Raw genomic sequence first — 16,945 nt, 5'->3', positions numbered from 1 at the left:
CAGAATCACCACCCCTGACCTAAAGCTATACAACAGAGCAACCGTGATAAAAAAAAAAAAAAAAAAAAAAAAAAAAAAAAACCTGCATGGTATTGGTGCAGTGACAGGCAGGCACATCAATGGAATAGAACTGAACACCCAGAAATGAACCCACACACCTATGGTCACTTGATGTTTAACAAAGGAATTGAAACCATCCAGTGGGGGGAAAAAGACAGCATTTTCAACAAATGGTGCTGGTTCAACTGGCAGTCAACATGTAGAAAAATGCAAATTGATCCATTCTTATTTCCATGTACAAAGCTCAACTCCAAGTGGATCAAAGACCTTCCCCAAAAAACCAAATACACCAAATCTAATAGAAGAGAAAGTGGGGAAGAGCCTGGAGCACATGGGCACCGGGAAAAAATCCTGAACAGAACACCAATAGCTTATGCTCTAAGATCAATAATTGACAAATGGGACCTCATAACATTGCAAAGCTTCTGTAAGGCAAAGGACACTGTCAATAAGACAAAACAGCAACCAACATATTGGGAGCAGATCTTTATCAATCCTACATCTGACAGAGGGCTAGTATCCCATATATACAAAGAAATTAGATTCCAGAGAAACAAGTAACTCTATTTAAAAATGTGGTACAGAGCTAAACAAAGAATTCTCAACTGAGGAATATGGGATGTCTGAGAAACACCTAAAGAAATGTTCAACATCCTTAATCATTAGGGAAATAAAACAACCCTAAGATTCCACCTTACACCAGTCAGAATGGCTAAGATCAGAAACTCAGTGGACAGCAGATGCTGGAGAGGATGTGGAGAAAGAGGAACACTCCTCCATTACTGGTGGAATTGCAAGCTGGTAAAACCACTCTGGAAATCAGTTTGGCAGTTCCTCAGAAAACCGGACACAGTACTACATGAGGACCCAGCTATACCATTCCTGGGAATATATGAAGAAGATACTCCAAGATGTAACAAGGACACATGCTCCACTATGTTCATAGCAGCCTTATTACCTTGATAGAACCCAGATATCCCTTAATAGAGGAATGGATACAGAAAATGTGGTACATTTGCACAATGGAGTACTACTCAGCTATTAAAAACAATTAATTCATGAAATTCTTAGGCAAATGGATGGAACTAGAAAATATCATCCTGAGTGAGATAACTCAATCAGAAAAGAACACACATGGTATGTACTAGCTGATAAATGGATATTAGCCCAAAAGCTAGGAATACCCAAGATCCAATTCACAGGCCACATGAAACTCAAGAAGAAGGAAAACCAAAGTGTGGACACTCTGGTCATTTTTAGATGGGGGATCAAAATACCCATGGCTCACAGCCAAACAATGGACTGAGCACAGGGTCTCCGATGGAGGAGCTAGAAAAAGAACCCAAGGAGCTGAAGAGGTTTGCAGCCCCATAGGAGGACCAACAATATGAACCAACCAGTACCCCCCAGGGACTAAACCACAAACCAAAGTACTCGTGGAGGAACCCATGGCTCCAGTTACATATGTAGCAGAGGGTGGCCTTTTCAGACATCAATGTGAGAAGAGTCTATTGGTCCCGTAAATGCTCCCCAGTGTAGGGGCATACCAGCTCAAGAAAGTGAGTGTGTGTGTGTGTGTGGGGGGGGGGGGGGGGGTAAGCACGGGGAGGGGGAGGGGATGGGGGTTTTCGGAGGGTTACAAGTAAAGAGGATAACATTTGAAACGTAAACAAAGCAATTTTAAAAAGATAAAATTTAATTATTTAAAATGGATAAAACATAAAGCAAATAAAATAAAAGAGCCCAAATTCCTTGTGCATGACTATGTGCACCTGCTCACAGTTAGGCAATAATCCAGGCAGTGCACAAACCCCCTTATGTGGGTTCCTGGAAGTCCTTCCAACTGACTTGTGGGAAATGTAGTCCCTACCACTATGACATCATCATAAAGGGCCGTCAGCATCAAACTTCTGTATTGTTTCGTCAAACATCACTCCTTAAATTTGTGCAGTTGCCCTGTTGAACGCTGTATTTGGATCTCTGACATGGAGGTTTGTGTAGGAGACAGCACCAGCTTGTAGATCTGAGGGACTGTGCAGGGTGGCGGGTAGGGTGCGGAGGGTTCTGACTTGGGCTTGTGAGAAGGGGGAAGCTTCAGACCTGGAGATGCTGTGCTGGCCTAGGCTGGGCCACTGCCCCTGGGCACAGGATTAAAGAGGAGACGGTGGGAAACAACAGGATGGCAAGGGCAAGCTGGGTCGGCTGACTCCTGTGCCTGAGATGCTGACGGGAACTCACTCATCTTTACTGGGGAAATGTGCTCTGCCTAGCTGACCCATGCTCACGTGTCTGTAGTCGGATTCTCAGGACATACAGAACACGGGGACATTTACTGCCCCCTATACTTCATGTCCTGGAGCCTACTCCTGGTTTCAGCTCACCCAGCTTCCTAAAGTTCCGAGTTTCCAGGGACAGAGAGTCCTGTGAGGGTGATCGTTGTGTGGGGTCTTAGTTACTTTTCTTTTGGAATGAATTGTTAAACTCATAGATGCTTCGTTTTGAATGGGAATTTCTAATAGACATCTCTGTGACTTGAATCATCACAATACACGGCTATATAGCCACAGAATGATCTTGTAATTGGTATGATCCTGTGTTTGCACAATCCATATAATTATGGATTTTACACATCAAAATAAAAATCACTAGACAGTAATACCTCAACAGTTCTATCTAAGTATATGTTCTGTCCGAAATTTGGACACCTTTTCAGATGTGAGAGATAGATGACTTGGTGTGATGACTGAAAGATCGCTGAGTGGGGCTGGAATGTCTGAAAAGGAAGGGAAAATGTTCTGCTAGTCTGCCGGGCTCTGGACGTTGGTCTCTGTAATCTGTCAGGATCTGGACATGGTTGTCCCATGACGTGCTTTCCTTCTGTCTGTTCACTTTATCAGCAGTGTCAGATTCTCTATCCCTCAATGTGACATCCAGGTGTACTGATGCACCATTAATAGTTTCAGAAAAAATTCCCCAAGTTTTTCAACTGTACTTTAAAGGCTGTAAGAAAGATTTCAAAAGCCGTGGCATAATTGTGGACTTCTGATTCGCATATAGTAGGTTCCTGTTCATGCACAGTTCTCTTGAAGGGTTAAGAGAATAGTTTAGTCCAGAGCCATTTGAGTGGCCATGATCTGAGAACACAGATTTAGTTTAATCCAAATTTTGTGCTCCAACGTGGAATTAGTTTCATGGTTTTACAGAACAAACAATGTCATCAGCGAAGGAAAGTTTAAAGTACATTGGTGTGAGTCTGATAGAGGCATGTACTGTGAGACATGGGAGATAATCTATTCACCTCAGACACCATCTGATGAGGTTTTAGCTTTTGGACTGACGGAAGCTCTCGTGTTCGGCCTAGTCAGTGGGTTCTGAGAGGTTTTTATCTTTTGTGACAAGCTGTGTGGTCCACTACACAGTGAGGCAAGGACTGTCCTGAAGGGAAAACCAGCCCAAGGTAAGACAGCTACCCCTGAACCTGCAAAATCCCAGGCTCTGCCCCTCAGTGATCTTCCACGAGGGCCATCAGCCTCTGCACACAAGGCCATCAGACTCCTTCCCAGAGTGCTTCGTTCACAGCCAGACACAGGATTTTGTTTTTGTGTTTTCAGGATTTCTCCTTCACAGCCCCTGTCACTATCTCAGGTGATCTTGCTTATACTGTCATTCTTCACTACTAGTGTTAGTGAGCCAGAGATAAATAAGATAAACAAGATTGAGGGACAAGGGTATTTTAGGATTCATCCTTAGCTGTATCAGAAGTGCTTCCAGCTCTCCTCTCACTTAGGGTCACCTATAGATTTATACGCAGAAGCACACGATGCCTCTTTGTATTTTTTATTATTGATTGTGTCAGTTAATTGGGGTTATGTCTATCCCATTATAGTTTACAAATGAATGAGACTCATCTATTTGGCTTTTGCTCAATTACTGGGGGATCGCTCCTAATCTATTTTGCTAAAGCTAGACTGGCTACTTCCTGATTTGTGCTCCCCAAATTCTTGCTGTTTGAGTTTCCCCGAATTACTTCTGCTACATCAATCTGCCTGGGGCAGAGGTGGAGGTATTTCACATGGGCATTGCCACTGATCTGTCATGACTACTCTAGTCCTGTCCTCACATCTTTCCTTCCTGTCCCTATTTCTCTTTCTCCTTGTTGTTGACCTTACTTGTAACCCCTAGTCCAGTCATCGAAGCCCTGCCTACCTATATCCTCCCCATAATTGGCTGTTGCTAGTTTTATTTAAGAAGTATTTTAAATTGGGGAGCCAGTTTTACATTAAAAAAAAATTGCTGGATAACTTATGGGAATTCACTTGTTTTGGCACAGCCAGATATTGGAGTAGAAAATTTAGCATTTGAATACATGGAAGCACCATACCAACCCCAAACATTACTGTCTGGTATTTACTCTATTTTTTAAATTTAATTTTATTTTTTAGGATATGCTGTCATTCTGGGATGTAGTAATATATTTCTCTGCAGAGGAGTTAAAATACCTGGGTCCTGCTCAGTGGAAATTATACAGGGATGTGACGTTGGAGAATTACAACAACCTTGAATTTCTAGGTGAGGATACCTTCTATGATGAATGTTTAATTAATTGTAAGCCTAAATGCTGCTCCCTACGTACAGTATCTCCTGGGAACTTCTAGATCCATCAATGAGGTCCATAGGGCTACTTTTAAGGAAATTTTAAATTATTCATATAGCTTTAAACTATTTCTTCTTGTGTTCATACCACCCCCTTAAATGCATTATTTGTCTTAGAATATAAGTGGTATATCTTAAAGAGAACGTCACACACTTCAGTTGTAAAAGTTCTCCTTGTAACCAAGGGGTGTGGAGCTCAGGACCTGCAATTTCCAAGTTCCTTCTCAGCCTTCTGATGTGCCCATCAGAAAACACATAACAACTACTCTTCTATACTCCTTTATTGTATCTTCTCATTCCTTATACACACAGCCCTGGAGGGACATTTTATTTCTCACGTGACCACAGTAACAATGTTGTTCCTTTTTTCCACAAACAGGTCTTGCTTCCTCTAGGCCATACCTGGTCACATTTCTAGAGCAAACACAGGAGCCTTCAGATGTGAAGAGTCAAGGGGCCATCACTGTGTACTCAGGTGTGTCATAGGGAGGGTGACAAAGAACAGAGTGGGAAACTCTAAGATCTAACAGAAATCCATTGAGACATACTATTCTGGTATAAATCATCTATTTTCTAATTAAATCAATTTTTTTAACTTATTCACTGCATATCTGGCTCATTGCCCCCTTCGTGGTCACTCCTGCCCACAATTCTTCCTTTGTCTGCCATCCTCTTCTGCTCTAAGCTGGTGGGCACCTTCCTGTCCCCCTTCACCCCCTCAACCCTGACACTTCAACACTCTGTAATGCTAAGTGCTTTCTCTCCTACTGAGCCCAGTCATGGCAGCCCAGCTAGTAGAACATCTTTCTCATACAGGCAACAGCTGTTGGGATAGCCTCCTTTCCAACTGTTCAGGACCCACATGATGACCAAGCTGCACATCTGCTACATGTGAGCAGGGATGCCGGGGTCCCGCCCATGTGTGTGCCTGGTTTATTGGTTCAGACTCAGAGCTCCAGAGACCTAGGTTAGTTGACTCTGTTGGTCTTCCTGTGGAGTTCCTTTCTCCTTTGGGTCCCACAGAATTTTCTCTTCTTCCATCCTCTGTTTGGCTCTGCGTGTCTGTATCTGACTGAGTCAGATGCTGGCTGGAGCCTTTCAGAAGACATGTTCATTCGCTTTTAAAAATCTAATTTTCTGTCTTTTTCTGTCAAAGGATGACATGATCTAGCATTTAGAATACTTTGAGTCTAATTAGTTTTGCTTTCTTCTACCATGAGATTAACCTGTGTTTCCCATGACAGCCAAAGCTCTGTCATTTCTATGTAATCTTTAACTTGAATATTTATTTTTTATAAGGTATATGTACATGCATTTTTAAAAGTGATGAGTTATCTCAGCTAGCTCCCAAATGACTGAGACAGACTTTAAGATTTATTTGGAATGCTTTACAGCACAATTACTGGACATTAATAATTGATTCTAATCCTCTAAGGTAATCTGGCTAGCTCCCAGGCAAAGTACCCATGATACTGGCATTTTAGCACTGGTCTGGCTCTCTGAGCTTCAGGGGACTTTTCATGATGTCTGTGTGACCCCCTTCCTTATAGAACCCCCCCCCTTCGTTCTTCCTTGGGATAACAGAAGTCCAGCATATTCTTTCTTCAGCCCAGCCATTGGCTGATCAGCTTTTGTTGACAAGTTAGTTACAGCATAAATGGGGAACAATGTTTACACAAACTTAAGATGGGAGATTCTAAGAATCTGCTACAATACCATGTCTGGATGGCACAAACATGGGGCCAGAAAAATCAGTCATTTGAATAATACATGTATAATCTTCGCAAAATGCGCAAAACCATTGTGCCTAAAAAGTACATAAAACTTTTATTCTTGAGTCTTTATTTAATGTTATTAAGGAAATTCTTCAGTTGCTGTTCAAAACTTCTAAAACAAAACTCTATACTTAGACTTTAGATATATTATATATATATTAATATATAAATATTGTTTATTCAGGTGTTTTCCAAATTAGACTAATTTACACTTTGTTTTTAAGTACTCAAGAAATTTCAATATCAGCCTGGTGGTGGTGGTGCACGCCTTGAATCCTAGCACTTGGGAGGCAGAGGCAGGCAGATTTCTGAGTTCGAGGTCAGCCTGGTCTATAGTGTGAGGTCCAAGACAGCCAGGATCACACAGAGAAACCCTGTCTCGAAAAACCAAAAAAAAAGAAAAAGAAAAAAAAAGAAATTTCAGTATCTCTTTAAGGAGCTGATTTTCATTTGCATAATGCCAGTATGGGTTTCCTTAGTGGATATTGTGCTTTCATTCATGTTTGATTTTGTTTGCTATTCTATTCCTTCCTTGTTCTTTGTTGCCATCCTCTTCTTACTTCAAGAAAGACTACATGATTTTCACTTATTCTGTATTTTAAATTGTACTTCACTGAATACAGGTACAGATAATTGAATGTAGCTTCTCATTCATTAATACTGACACATGCAAGTATGAGTAATTGTTGGGTTTTTTTAACTATCAGTATAAATATACAGATATTTGCTCTATTTTCATTCATTTCTCAACTCTTACTTACCAGGGGAAAAATATTCTACATACAAAGAATATGGCAAAGTTTTTAAGTGGAAAAAAGTATTTCAAGATCAGCAGATAATTCATTTAGGTTTGAAGCCAAATAAGTGTAAAGAGGATAGCAAATCCTTCTCTTTTTCATCATTATTTTCTGAACACAAAAGAATTCATACAGGAGAAAAACCCTACAAGTGTGAAATATGTAGCAAGGCCTTCCATGTTCCATCAAAACTTTTTCAACACAAGATAATTCACACAGGAGAAAAACCCTACAAATGTGACGTATGTGGCAAGGCCTTCTACATTCCATTATTACTTTCTAAACACAAGATAATTCATATGGGAAAGAAACCCTACAAGTGTGATGTATGTGACAAAGCCTTCAAATATCCATCAAGACTTTCAAAACATCAGAAAATTCATACAGGAGAGAAACCATACAAGTGTGAAGTCTGTGGCAAGGCCTTCTGCTCTCCATCATCAATTTGTCAACATGAGAGAACCCATACAGGAGAGTTACCCTGCAAATGTGAAGTATGTGGCAAGGCCTTCCATTATCCATCATTACTTTCAAAGCACAAGATAATTCATACACAACAAAAACCCTACAAGTGTGAAGTTTGTGGAAATTTCCTCCGCTCTCGATCATCACTTCATGAACACAAGAGAATGCATACAGGAGAGAAGCCCTACAAGTGTGAAGTATGTGGCAAGGCCTTTGAATATCCATCAAGACTTTTAAAACATAAGAATATTCATACAGGAGAGACACCTTACAAGTGTAAATTATGTGGAAAGGCCTTCCGCTCTCCATCATCTCTTCGTGTACACAGGGGAACTCACAGAGAAGACAAACCCTACAAGTGTGAAGTATGTGGCAAGGCCTTCCATTATCCATCAGTACTTTCTGACCACAAGAATATTCATACAGGAGAGACACCATACAAGTGTAAAGTTTGTGGAAAGGCCTTCCGGTCTCCATCATCACTTCGTGTACACAGGGGAACTCACAGAGAAGACAAACCCTACAAGTGTGAAGTATGTGGCAAGGCCTTCCATTATCCATCAGTACTTTCCAACCACAAGAATATTCATACAGGAGAGACACCATATAATTGTAAAGTTTGTGGAAAGGGCTTCCGCTCTCCATCATCACTTATTGTACACAGGGGAACTCACAGAGAAGACAAACCCTACAAGTGTGAAGTATGTGGCAAAGCCTTCCATTATCCATCAATACTTTCCAACCATAAGAAAATCCATACAGAACAAAAACCCTACAAGGGTAAGGTAGGTGGAAAGGCCTCCCAGTCTCCATCATCACTTCCTGAACACAAAAGAATTCATGCAGGAGAGAAACCCTACAAGTGTGAAGTATGTGACAAGGCCTTCAAATATCCATCAAGACTTTCAAGACATAAGATAATTCATACAGAACAAAAACCCTGCAAGGGTAAGGTAGGTGGAAAAGGCTTCTGGACTCCAACATCACTTCCTGAATACAAAAGAATTCATACAGGAAAGAAACCCTACAAGTGTGAAGTATGTGGCAAGGCCTTCAAATATCCATCAAGACTTTCAAAACATAAGATAATTCATACAAGAGAGAAACAATACAAGTGTAAATTATGTGGAATGGCCTTCTGTTCTCCATCTTCACTTTGGCAACACAAGAGAATTCATACAGGAGAGTTACCCTGCAAGTGTGATGTATGTGGCAAGGCCTTCCGCTTTCCATCATTACTTTCAAAACACAAGATAAGTCATACAGACCAAAAACCCTATAATTGTGAAGTATGTGGAAATTTCCTCCGCTCTCAATCTTCATTTTATGAACACAAGAGAATGCATTTAGGAGAGAAACCCTATAAGTGTGAAGTATGTGGCAAAGCCTTTGAATATCCGTCAAGACTTTCAAAACATAAGAATATTCATACAGGAGAGACACCTTACAAGTGTGAAGTATGTGGAAAGGCCTTCCGGTCTCCATCATCACTTCGTGCACACAGGGGAACTCATAGAGAAGACAAACCCTACAATGGTGAAGTATGTGGCAAGGCCTTCCATTATCCGTCAGTACTTTTAGACCATAAGAAAATTCATACATGAGAGAAATCATGAAAATTTGAAGTATGAGGCAAGGCCTTCCATTATGCATCATTACTTTCTAAACACAAGGAGAAACTCATATAGGAGAGAATCCCAACAATTGTGATGTGTGCGGCAAGGTTTTTAATTATCCTTCAAGACTTTACAAACATAAGAAAATTCATACACAAGAGAAACCCTTCATATATTAAGTATGTGGCCTGGACTTCTATTGTACATAATTACTTTCTGAAAAGAGGATCCATACGAGTGAGAAACCCTAAACTTGTGATGTATCCATCAAGTCCTTTAGAACTTTCCAGATTCATTCTCCTCATTTGATAACTCATTCTGGAGAGAAACCACAAAAGTGAGGAATGTGGAAAAGCCTCCTTTACAAAGTCATTCCTGTATCTACACAAATTAACTCACGAAGCAAAGAATATTTACAAATGAAAAGAACATGTCAAAATACTCAACAAATTTAGGAATTATCAAATAATTTGTTCTGGAAAGAAACCATACAAATGTAAAAAAAAAAATGCAGCAAATACTTTTGAAGTTCTATTGCATGGTCTGAACACAGAATAATTCCTATGGGAAATAAACACTATACACATGAAGAATGTAGCAAACACTGTTATTATCAGTCTTTGATAATATTAATCAATATTAATTAAGCAATATCAAAGAATTCTATGAGCCAAGCGGTGGTGGTACACAGCTTTAATCTCAGCACTTGGGAGGCAGAGGCAGGCAGATTTCTGAGTTCAAGGCCAGCCTGGTCTACAGGGTGAGGTCTAGGACAGCCAGGGTCACACAGAGAAACCCTGTCTCGAAAAAAAAACAAAACAAAAACAAACAAACAACACACACATACACACACACACCGCCAAAAAAAAAAAAAAAAAAGAATTCTATGAGAGAAACCGCACACATCTGGCGAATGTTCTAAGGTCTTTTGGACTTAACTGAAGACTTGGGGAAAACCTCATAATTTATACTAAACTGAAATGGCACAAGTGTGAAAAATGTTGCAAACCCTTTAATAATCCTTAGATTTATCAAAACAAGGTAGCTCAAACTGCAGAGAAATAGTACAAATGTTAAAATGTTCATAAAATCTTAACACTTCTTCAAACCCTAAAAGTTATCAAAAGCTTCATGCTGAATGGAAGCCCTATAAGTTTGGGGAATGTGATAAAGGCTTTGCAATCATTCATACAATCATGACAGAACTGGAGCTTTCAGACTGTGTGTCCATCTAGATTTGCAGATGATTCTTCCTTGCTGTCTTTTGTTTCTTCAATTTTTGAGTTGAAACATTTGTTCTATACCAGTATGTAATCACTTGTTTTTGTGTTGTAACTCAGTTAATAGATTGCCTTGAGTCTCATATGACACATGGACTGTGGTCTTTCATTGTGTTCTAATTATTAAATACTCTGTGGACCTTTCAAGTTATAGCCTATTTTATTTATGAGCTGAGGGTAAGGTTGAGGAAAGGGAAAGGATGTTATGATTTAAAGCTTTTTGCCTAGAGCCAGCATGTTGACTCTGCGAACAAACAGTATTTCCAACAAGACCCACACCCATGTTAGTATTCCCAATACCCACAAAATAGAAAGAAGTAAGTACCTCTGAAGGTTGTTCTCTGACTACCAAACATACGTTCGAGGGCCCAGAAAAAATAAACTTAAATTACATTTTTGAATTGACTTTGTGTTTTACGTGGACAAGGATCAAGAAGTTGTTTCTCACTTGTTAGCACCTTGAGTTCTAGAATCACTTGAGAGGCAAGCCTCTGGTCATTCATTTGTAAGATTTATCTTAATTAGTTATTGATTTCAGAAGATCTGTTGATTTTGACTCTAAGCATGCTTGACTGAAATGCAGTATTATAAGAAACTACCCTGAGAACAACTATTCATCTATCTCTTGCTTCCTTACTTTGGCTGTTTTCTATGAGAGGAATGGCCACAGGTGAAGGTGTATCCTATTGTCCGTTGAAGGCCGAGAAACTGGTCATGCAAAAAAGCTGATGTTTGGCACCATGAAGAGAGCCTATGAAAGGCTATTGGTGAAATTACAGCCTAATTGCTGTGCAAGACCCCAGTGTATTGAAGATGTCAATGTAATGACAAAGTTTGGCTACATTGTTTTGTGCTCCTGGAAGATTTTATGTGTGCAACCACCCAGGAACTATTTTTGGATTATCTGATGAAAGACACACACACATTACCTTATTTTTAAAATGCTTTGGCTACCTCAAAGATTGAGCACTCCTAACCTTTCCCCTGTTACCCCAGGCCCAGTCTGGAAAGTGGTCAATGGCTACTTACTTGAAATCTCACATGGCTGGTTGGCTTTATTTCCTGCTGCTTCTGTGTTCCATCCTTCTTTCCCAAGTAGCTGCATCCTAGCCTGCACAACTCTAAAGTCCCACCCTGTTCCCAGTCATTGGCCATTGGCATCTTTATTGATCAATCAAAACCAAATAGGGGCAAGGAACTTTAGCATTTGGACACACAGATTCCTGTTTGAGTCAAAGCATAAGAACCAATCACCAATATGCCAGTACCATGGGATGACCACCAAACCTTAAGTACAAATGAAGTCAAAGAAAGCATAAAGGGCTACAGAGCACACAGAGAGAGAATTGAACCAAGTTCTTTGGAGAATACCAGATTGTGGATCCCAGATGTTGGAGACTTTGAAATTTGATTTTAAATGTTGTTGAGACTGTGATAGACTATGGGGACTTTTGAAGTTGGACTAAATGAATTCTGCATTATGTTATGGATATAAGCCTATTGGGGGCAGGAACTGTAACGTGATAGTTTGTAAAGGTTTTTCCCTGTATAAACTCTTGTGTTTGAATGGTGTTTGAATGGTTGGCCCATAGGGAGTTGCATTAGTAAAAAGTGTGGCCTTATTGAAGTTGGTGTGGAATTTTAGAGGAAGTGTGTCACTGTGGAGGGAGGCTTCTAGATCTTACAAATAAGCTCAAGTCCCACTGCATCTCCCCATGTGAGAGACATGTTCCTTCTGGCTGCCTTTGGATCTAGATGGAGCACTCTCAGCTCCTTCTCCAGCGCTGTATTTACATGCATACTTCCATGCATCCCGCCATGATGATAATGGAGTAAACCTCTGAAACATCGTGCCAACCACAATTAAATGTTTGCCTTTATAAGAGTTGCCTTGGTCATGGAGTCTGTAATGAAACATATAGGTCTGCAAAAGCCCCTTGTCCCGTGACAGGTATTTCTTCCCTTCTCCAGCATCTGAAAACTCCCTGAGTGCAACGAGATGGATTGCCACACTTAAAGTATGCTGGTGAATATTTGCTGACTTGATAGAAGGCATAATCTGGGTAGTGGGAATCGTGACTAAAAATGACTTTTATCCGGTTAGACTTTAGATGAGTCAGTAAAGTAGTACAAAGATTGGGTATTGTTTATGGAGGCCTCAGACCATTGTTGGGTTTACATCACTGGGAAAGTGAATCTTGCTTGTTTAGCAAAGGAACTGAGATAGCCCTTGATGAGCAGGAGGAGTGGGTAGAGCCTGAAAGAGGTCTGAGTGCTCCATCAGGACAACAAACAAGCCAAAGGGTCTTGAAGTGAAAAGGAACATGTTTTTGTTTTCCCAAATAGATAATTTCCAAGATGCTTTTATTGTAAAAGAAAAAAATAAGTCTGATTACAACAGAATGTGTCTCTTCTTTGCAGACATTTGTCAACCAACAAATCTGAGATGGCTGTTCCGATTTTGAAGCTTTATCATGTTTTCCCCCCTTCATTTTGTTTGTTGACCTAGAATGCTCATAGAATCCCATATGCATGAACACCCATATAAATTTCTCCTTGGGAGTACCCCAGGGATATCAGCATGTGAAGTGCATGTAGAAGAGTTTAAAACAAGATAAAAGTAACCACAGAGGTGTGAGGATAGACAAAAGACACATATTCAGTAAATTAAGGAGAAACCTTTCCGATGAGCATCAATAGATAGTACAATCACTAAATTTATGGAGAGGAATGAGGGAAGTATGTGGATGTATTACAAAGTCATATAGTAAAGTTCACCGTTCTATAAAGTCCCCATTTACTATATAATCTGCTGACCCAGCTCAGAATATCTTCCAAGAAGGTATGGAAGTATCTATACATATCATGTGCCTTTCTGTGAGGGATACAGTAATGACAAGATCTGTAATGTATCTTGGGAAGTGGTACAGGCTCAGGATGTCAAACATATAAGGTGTCTTGAGAACTTCAATTTCAATGGATTTTTGCTTATCACTGATTTAAGCATCTATCTTTTTAAAATGGCAATTGACAGAGGATGTATAACAACTTGCATATATGGAGAGAGCAAGAGAGTGAGTGAGTGAGAGAGAGAGAGAGAGAGAGAGAGAGAACAATATTCCTTCCAATCATCATCTTTTTCTTTTTTTATTATTCGATTTTTTTTATTTACATTTCAAATGATTTCCCCTTTTATGGCCCCCCACTTCCGGAAAGTCACATAAGCCTTATTCCCTCCCCTTGTCCTCCCACCCACCCCTTCCCACTTCCCTGTTCTGGTTTTGCACTATACTTCTACACTGAGTCTTTCCAGAACAAGGGGCCACTCCTCCGTTCTTCTTGTGCCTCATTTGATGTGTGGATGTTTTGGGTATTCCAGTTTTCTAGGCTAATATCCACTTATTAGTGAGTGCATACCATGATTGATCTTTTGAGTCTGGGTTACCTCAGTATGTTCTCCAGCTCCATCCATTTGTCTAAGAATTTCATGAATTCATTGTTTCTAATGGCTGAATAGTACTCCATTGTGTAGATATACCACATTTTTTGCATCCACTCTTCCGTTGAGGGATACCTGGGTTCTTTCCAGCTTCTGGCTATTATAAATAGGGCTGCTATGAACATAGTGGAGCAAGTATCCTTATTACCTGCTGGGGAATCCTCTGGGTATATGCCTAGGAATGGTATAGCAGGATCTTTTGGAAGTGGCATGCCCAGTTTTCTGAGGAACCGCCAGACTGATTTCCAGAGTGGTTGTACCAATTTGCAATCCCACCAGCAGTGGAGGAGTGTTCCTCTTTCTCCACATCCTCGCCAACACCTGCTGTCTCCTGAATTTTTAATCTTAGCCATTCTGACTGGTGTAAGGTGAAATCTCAAGGTTGTTTTGATTTTCATTTCCCTAATGACTAATGAAGTTGAGCATTTTTTAAGATGCTTCTCAGCCATCCTGAAGTTCTTCAGGTGAAAATTCTTTGTTTAGCTCTTTACCCCACTTTTTAATAGGGTTATATGGTTTTTCTGGGGTCTAACTTCTTGAATTCTTTGCATATATTGGATATTAGCCCTCTATCTGATGTAGGGTTGGTGAAGATCTTTTCCCAATTTGTTGATTGCTGATTTGTCCTTTTGATGGTGTCCTTTGCCTTACAGAAACTTTGTAATTTTATGAGGTCCCATTTGTCAATTCTTGATCTTAGAGCATACGCTATTGGTGTTCTGTTCAGGAACTTTCCCCCTGTACTGATGTCCTCAAGGGTCTTCCCCTGTTTCTTTTTTATTAACTTCAGAGTATCTAGCTTTATGTAGAGGTCCTTGATCCATTTGGAGTTGAGCTTAGTACAAGGAGATAAGGATGGATCAATTCCCATTCTTCTACATGCTGACCTCCAGTTGAACCAGCACCATTTGTTGAAAAGGCTATCTTTTTTCCATTGGATGTTTTCAGCCCCTTTGTCGAGGATCAAGTGGCCATAGGTGTGTGGGTTCATTTCTGGACCTTCAATCCTGTTCCATTGATCCTCCTGCCTGTCACTGTACCAATACCATGCAGTTTTTAACACTATTGCTCTGTAGTATTGCTTGAGGTCAGTGATACTGATTTCCCCAGAAGTTCTTTTGTTGTTGAGAATAGTTTTAGCTATCCTGGGTTTTTTGTTATTCCAGATGAATTTGAGAATTGCTCTTTCTAACTCTGAAGAACTGAGTTGGGATTTAGATGGGGATTGCATTGAATCTGTATATTGCTTTTGGCAAAATGGCCATTTTACCTATATTAATCCTGCCGATCCATGAGCATGGGAGGTTTTTCTATTTTTTTTTTTGAGGTCTTCTTCCATTTCCTTCTTCAGAGTCTTGAAGTTCTTGTCATACACATCTTTCACATGATTGGTAAGAGTCACCCCAAGGTACTTTATACTGTTTGTGGCTATTGTGAAGGGTGTCATTTCCCTAATTTGTTTCTCAGCCTGCTTATCCTTTGAGTATAGAAAGGCTACTGATTTGCTTGAGTTGATTTTGTAACCAGCCACTTTGCTGAAGCTGTTTATCAGCTGTAGGAGTTCTCTAGTGGAGTTTTTTGGGTCACTTAGGTAGACTATCATATCATCTGCAAACAGTGATAGTTTGACTTCTTCCTTTCCAACTTGTATTTTTTCTAAGTGTAAAACCTGGGTTTTACTTCTTTTTGTTATTGTTGTTGCTCCGAACAGCATTTCTTTCTGTAGCTCTGACATTCGGTGTACATTTTTTAATCATACATTTTACTTTATTTTACTAGAAGTTTCTGTGTATGTTTGTGAGGGACGGGGTCCGTCTGTCTAGTCTGTCTGTCTGTGTCTGTGCACATCTATTCTACAATAGATTCGTGATGACTTATATGTGCCTGACAATGTCAAAAGAAGGTATCCGATCCTCTAGAATGGTTATATTTGCTTGAGAGCCACAACGTGCACGTTAGAATACAAACTCATCTTCTAAAAGAACATTGATTACTCTCAAATACTTAACCTTGTTTAGCCTATAAGCATAGATTTTAAAGTGATTTCACCAAACATCACACCTATTAGAAAATGTTTCAAGTGGAGAATATTAAATGGTTAATGATAGCAGGCAATAAACTTAAAACAGTGAGCATGGTCTAAGCAAACATATTATGCCTAAGCATCTGGCTCCAGTAGACTTTCCCATAAGCATGCCCGGGTCCCTAATCTGATGAATAAGGCTCCTCTTGAAGCCAGTGTGTTCAGGTTGTGAGTGCACCGTGATAGCTCCTCCCCCTATTGAATTACAAGGTCACGATGCAAAGAAATGAAGACTGCAGAAGAGTTGTGAATAAATTCTGCAACCTCAAGGATTAGCACATGTCATATGAAGGACTTCCCTTTTAAGTAGATGTGCACGTAGCAGATACAAATATACATGTACACACACATATATGTGTAGTACAACCAACTTAAGGTTATGCCTTACAAATAAACTCAACTCAGACTAGGGTTATTTCATTTGGCTTTGGCAATTACTGGGGCACAACCACTAATCTGCTCTTCCAACTGCTGTCCTGGCTACCTTCCCAGTGGTGGACCCAGTTACTTGCTGTTTCTACTGGCCACATCCTCATGGTCCATTGGTTCCTTGGCAGCTTTGTCCCCTTTCCCCATTTCCCCTCCATTTCCTAGTCTCTTTACCTTCTCTCTCTTCCCCACCCCCTACCAGGTAACTCAAAACCCACCTGCCTCAAATCTCTCCAAAGAGTGGCTGTAGCCCATTTGATTTATCTAATAGTTTTAAATCAAGGAACA

General features: G+C 40.1%; 1 protein-coding gene across 1 annotated transcript; it reads left to right on the top strand.

Moving 5' to 3' along the window:
- The first annotated feature begins 1,955 nt into the window (after positions 1-1,955).
- Positions 1,956-10,248, top strand: LOC127666485 (zinc finger protein 728-like). The gene is made up of 4 exons (XM_052159301.1): positions 1,956-2,051; positions 4,503-4,629; positions 5,093-5,188; positions 7,253-10,248. Exons 1-4 carry the CDS (start codon positions 2,046-2,048, stop codon positions 9,352-9,354), a joined length of 2,331 nt encoding a protein of 776 aa, XP_052015261.1. The 5' UTR covers positions 1,956-2,045; the 3' UTR covers positions 9,355-10,248.
- Positions 10,249-16,945: the final 6,697 nt, after the last annotated feature.

This window comes from Apodemus sylvaticus, chromosome 16 (genome assembly GCF_947179515.1).
Source record: "Apodemus sylvaticus chromosome 16, mApoSyl1.1, whole genome shotgun sequence".
Lineage (NCBI taxonomy): Eukaryota > Metazoa > Chordata > Mammalia > Rodentia > Muridae > Apodemus > Apodemus sylvaticus.
Note: the sequence above shows the minus strand (reverse complement) of the source record. Positions and strands in the feature narration are given on the sequence as shown.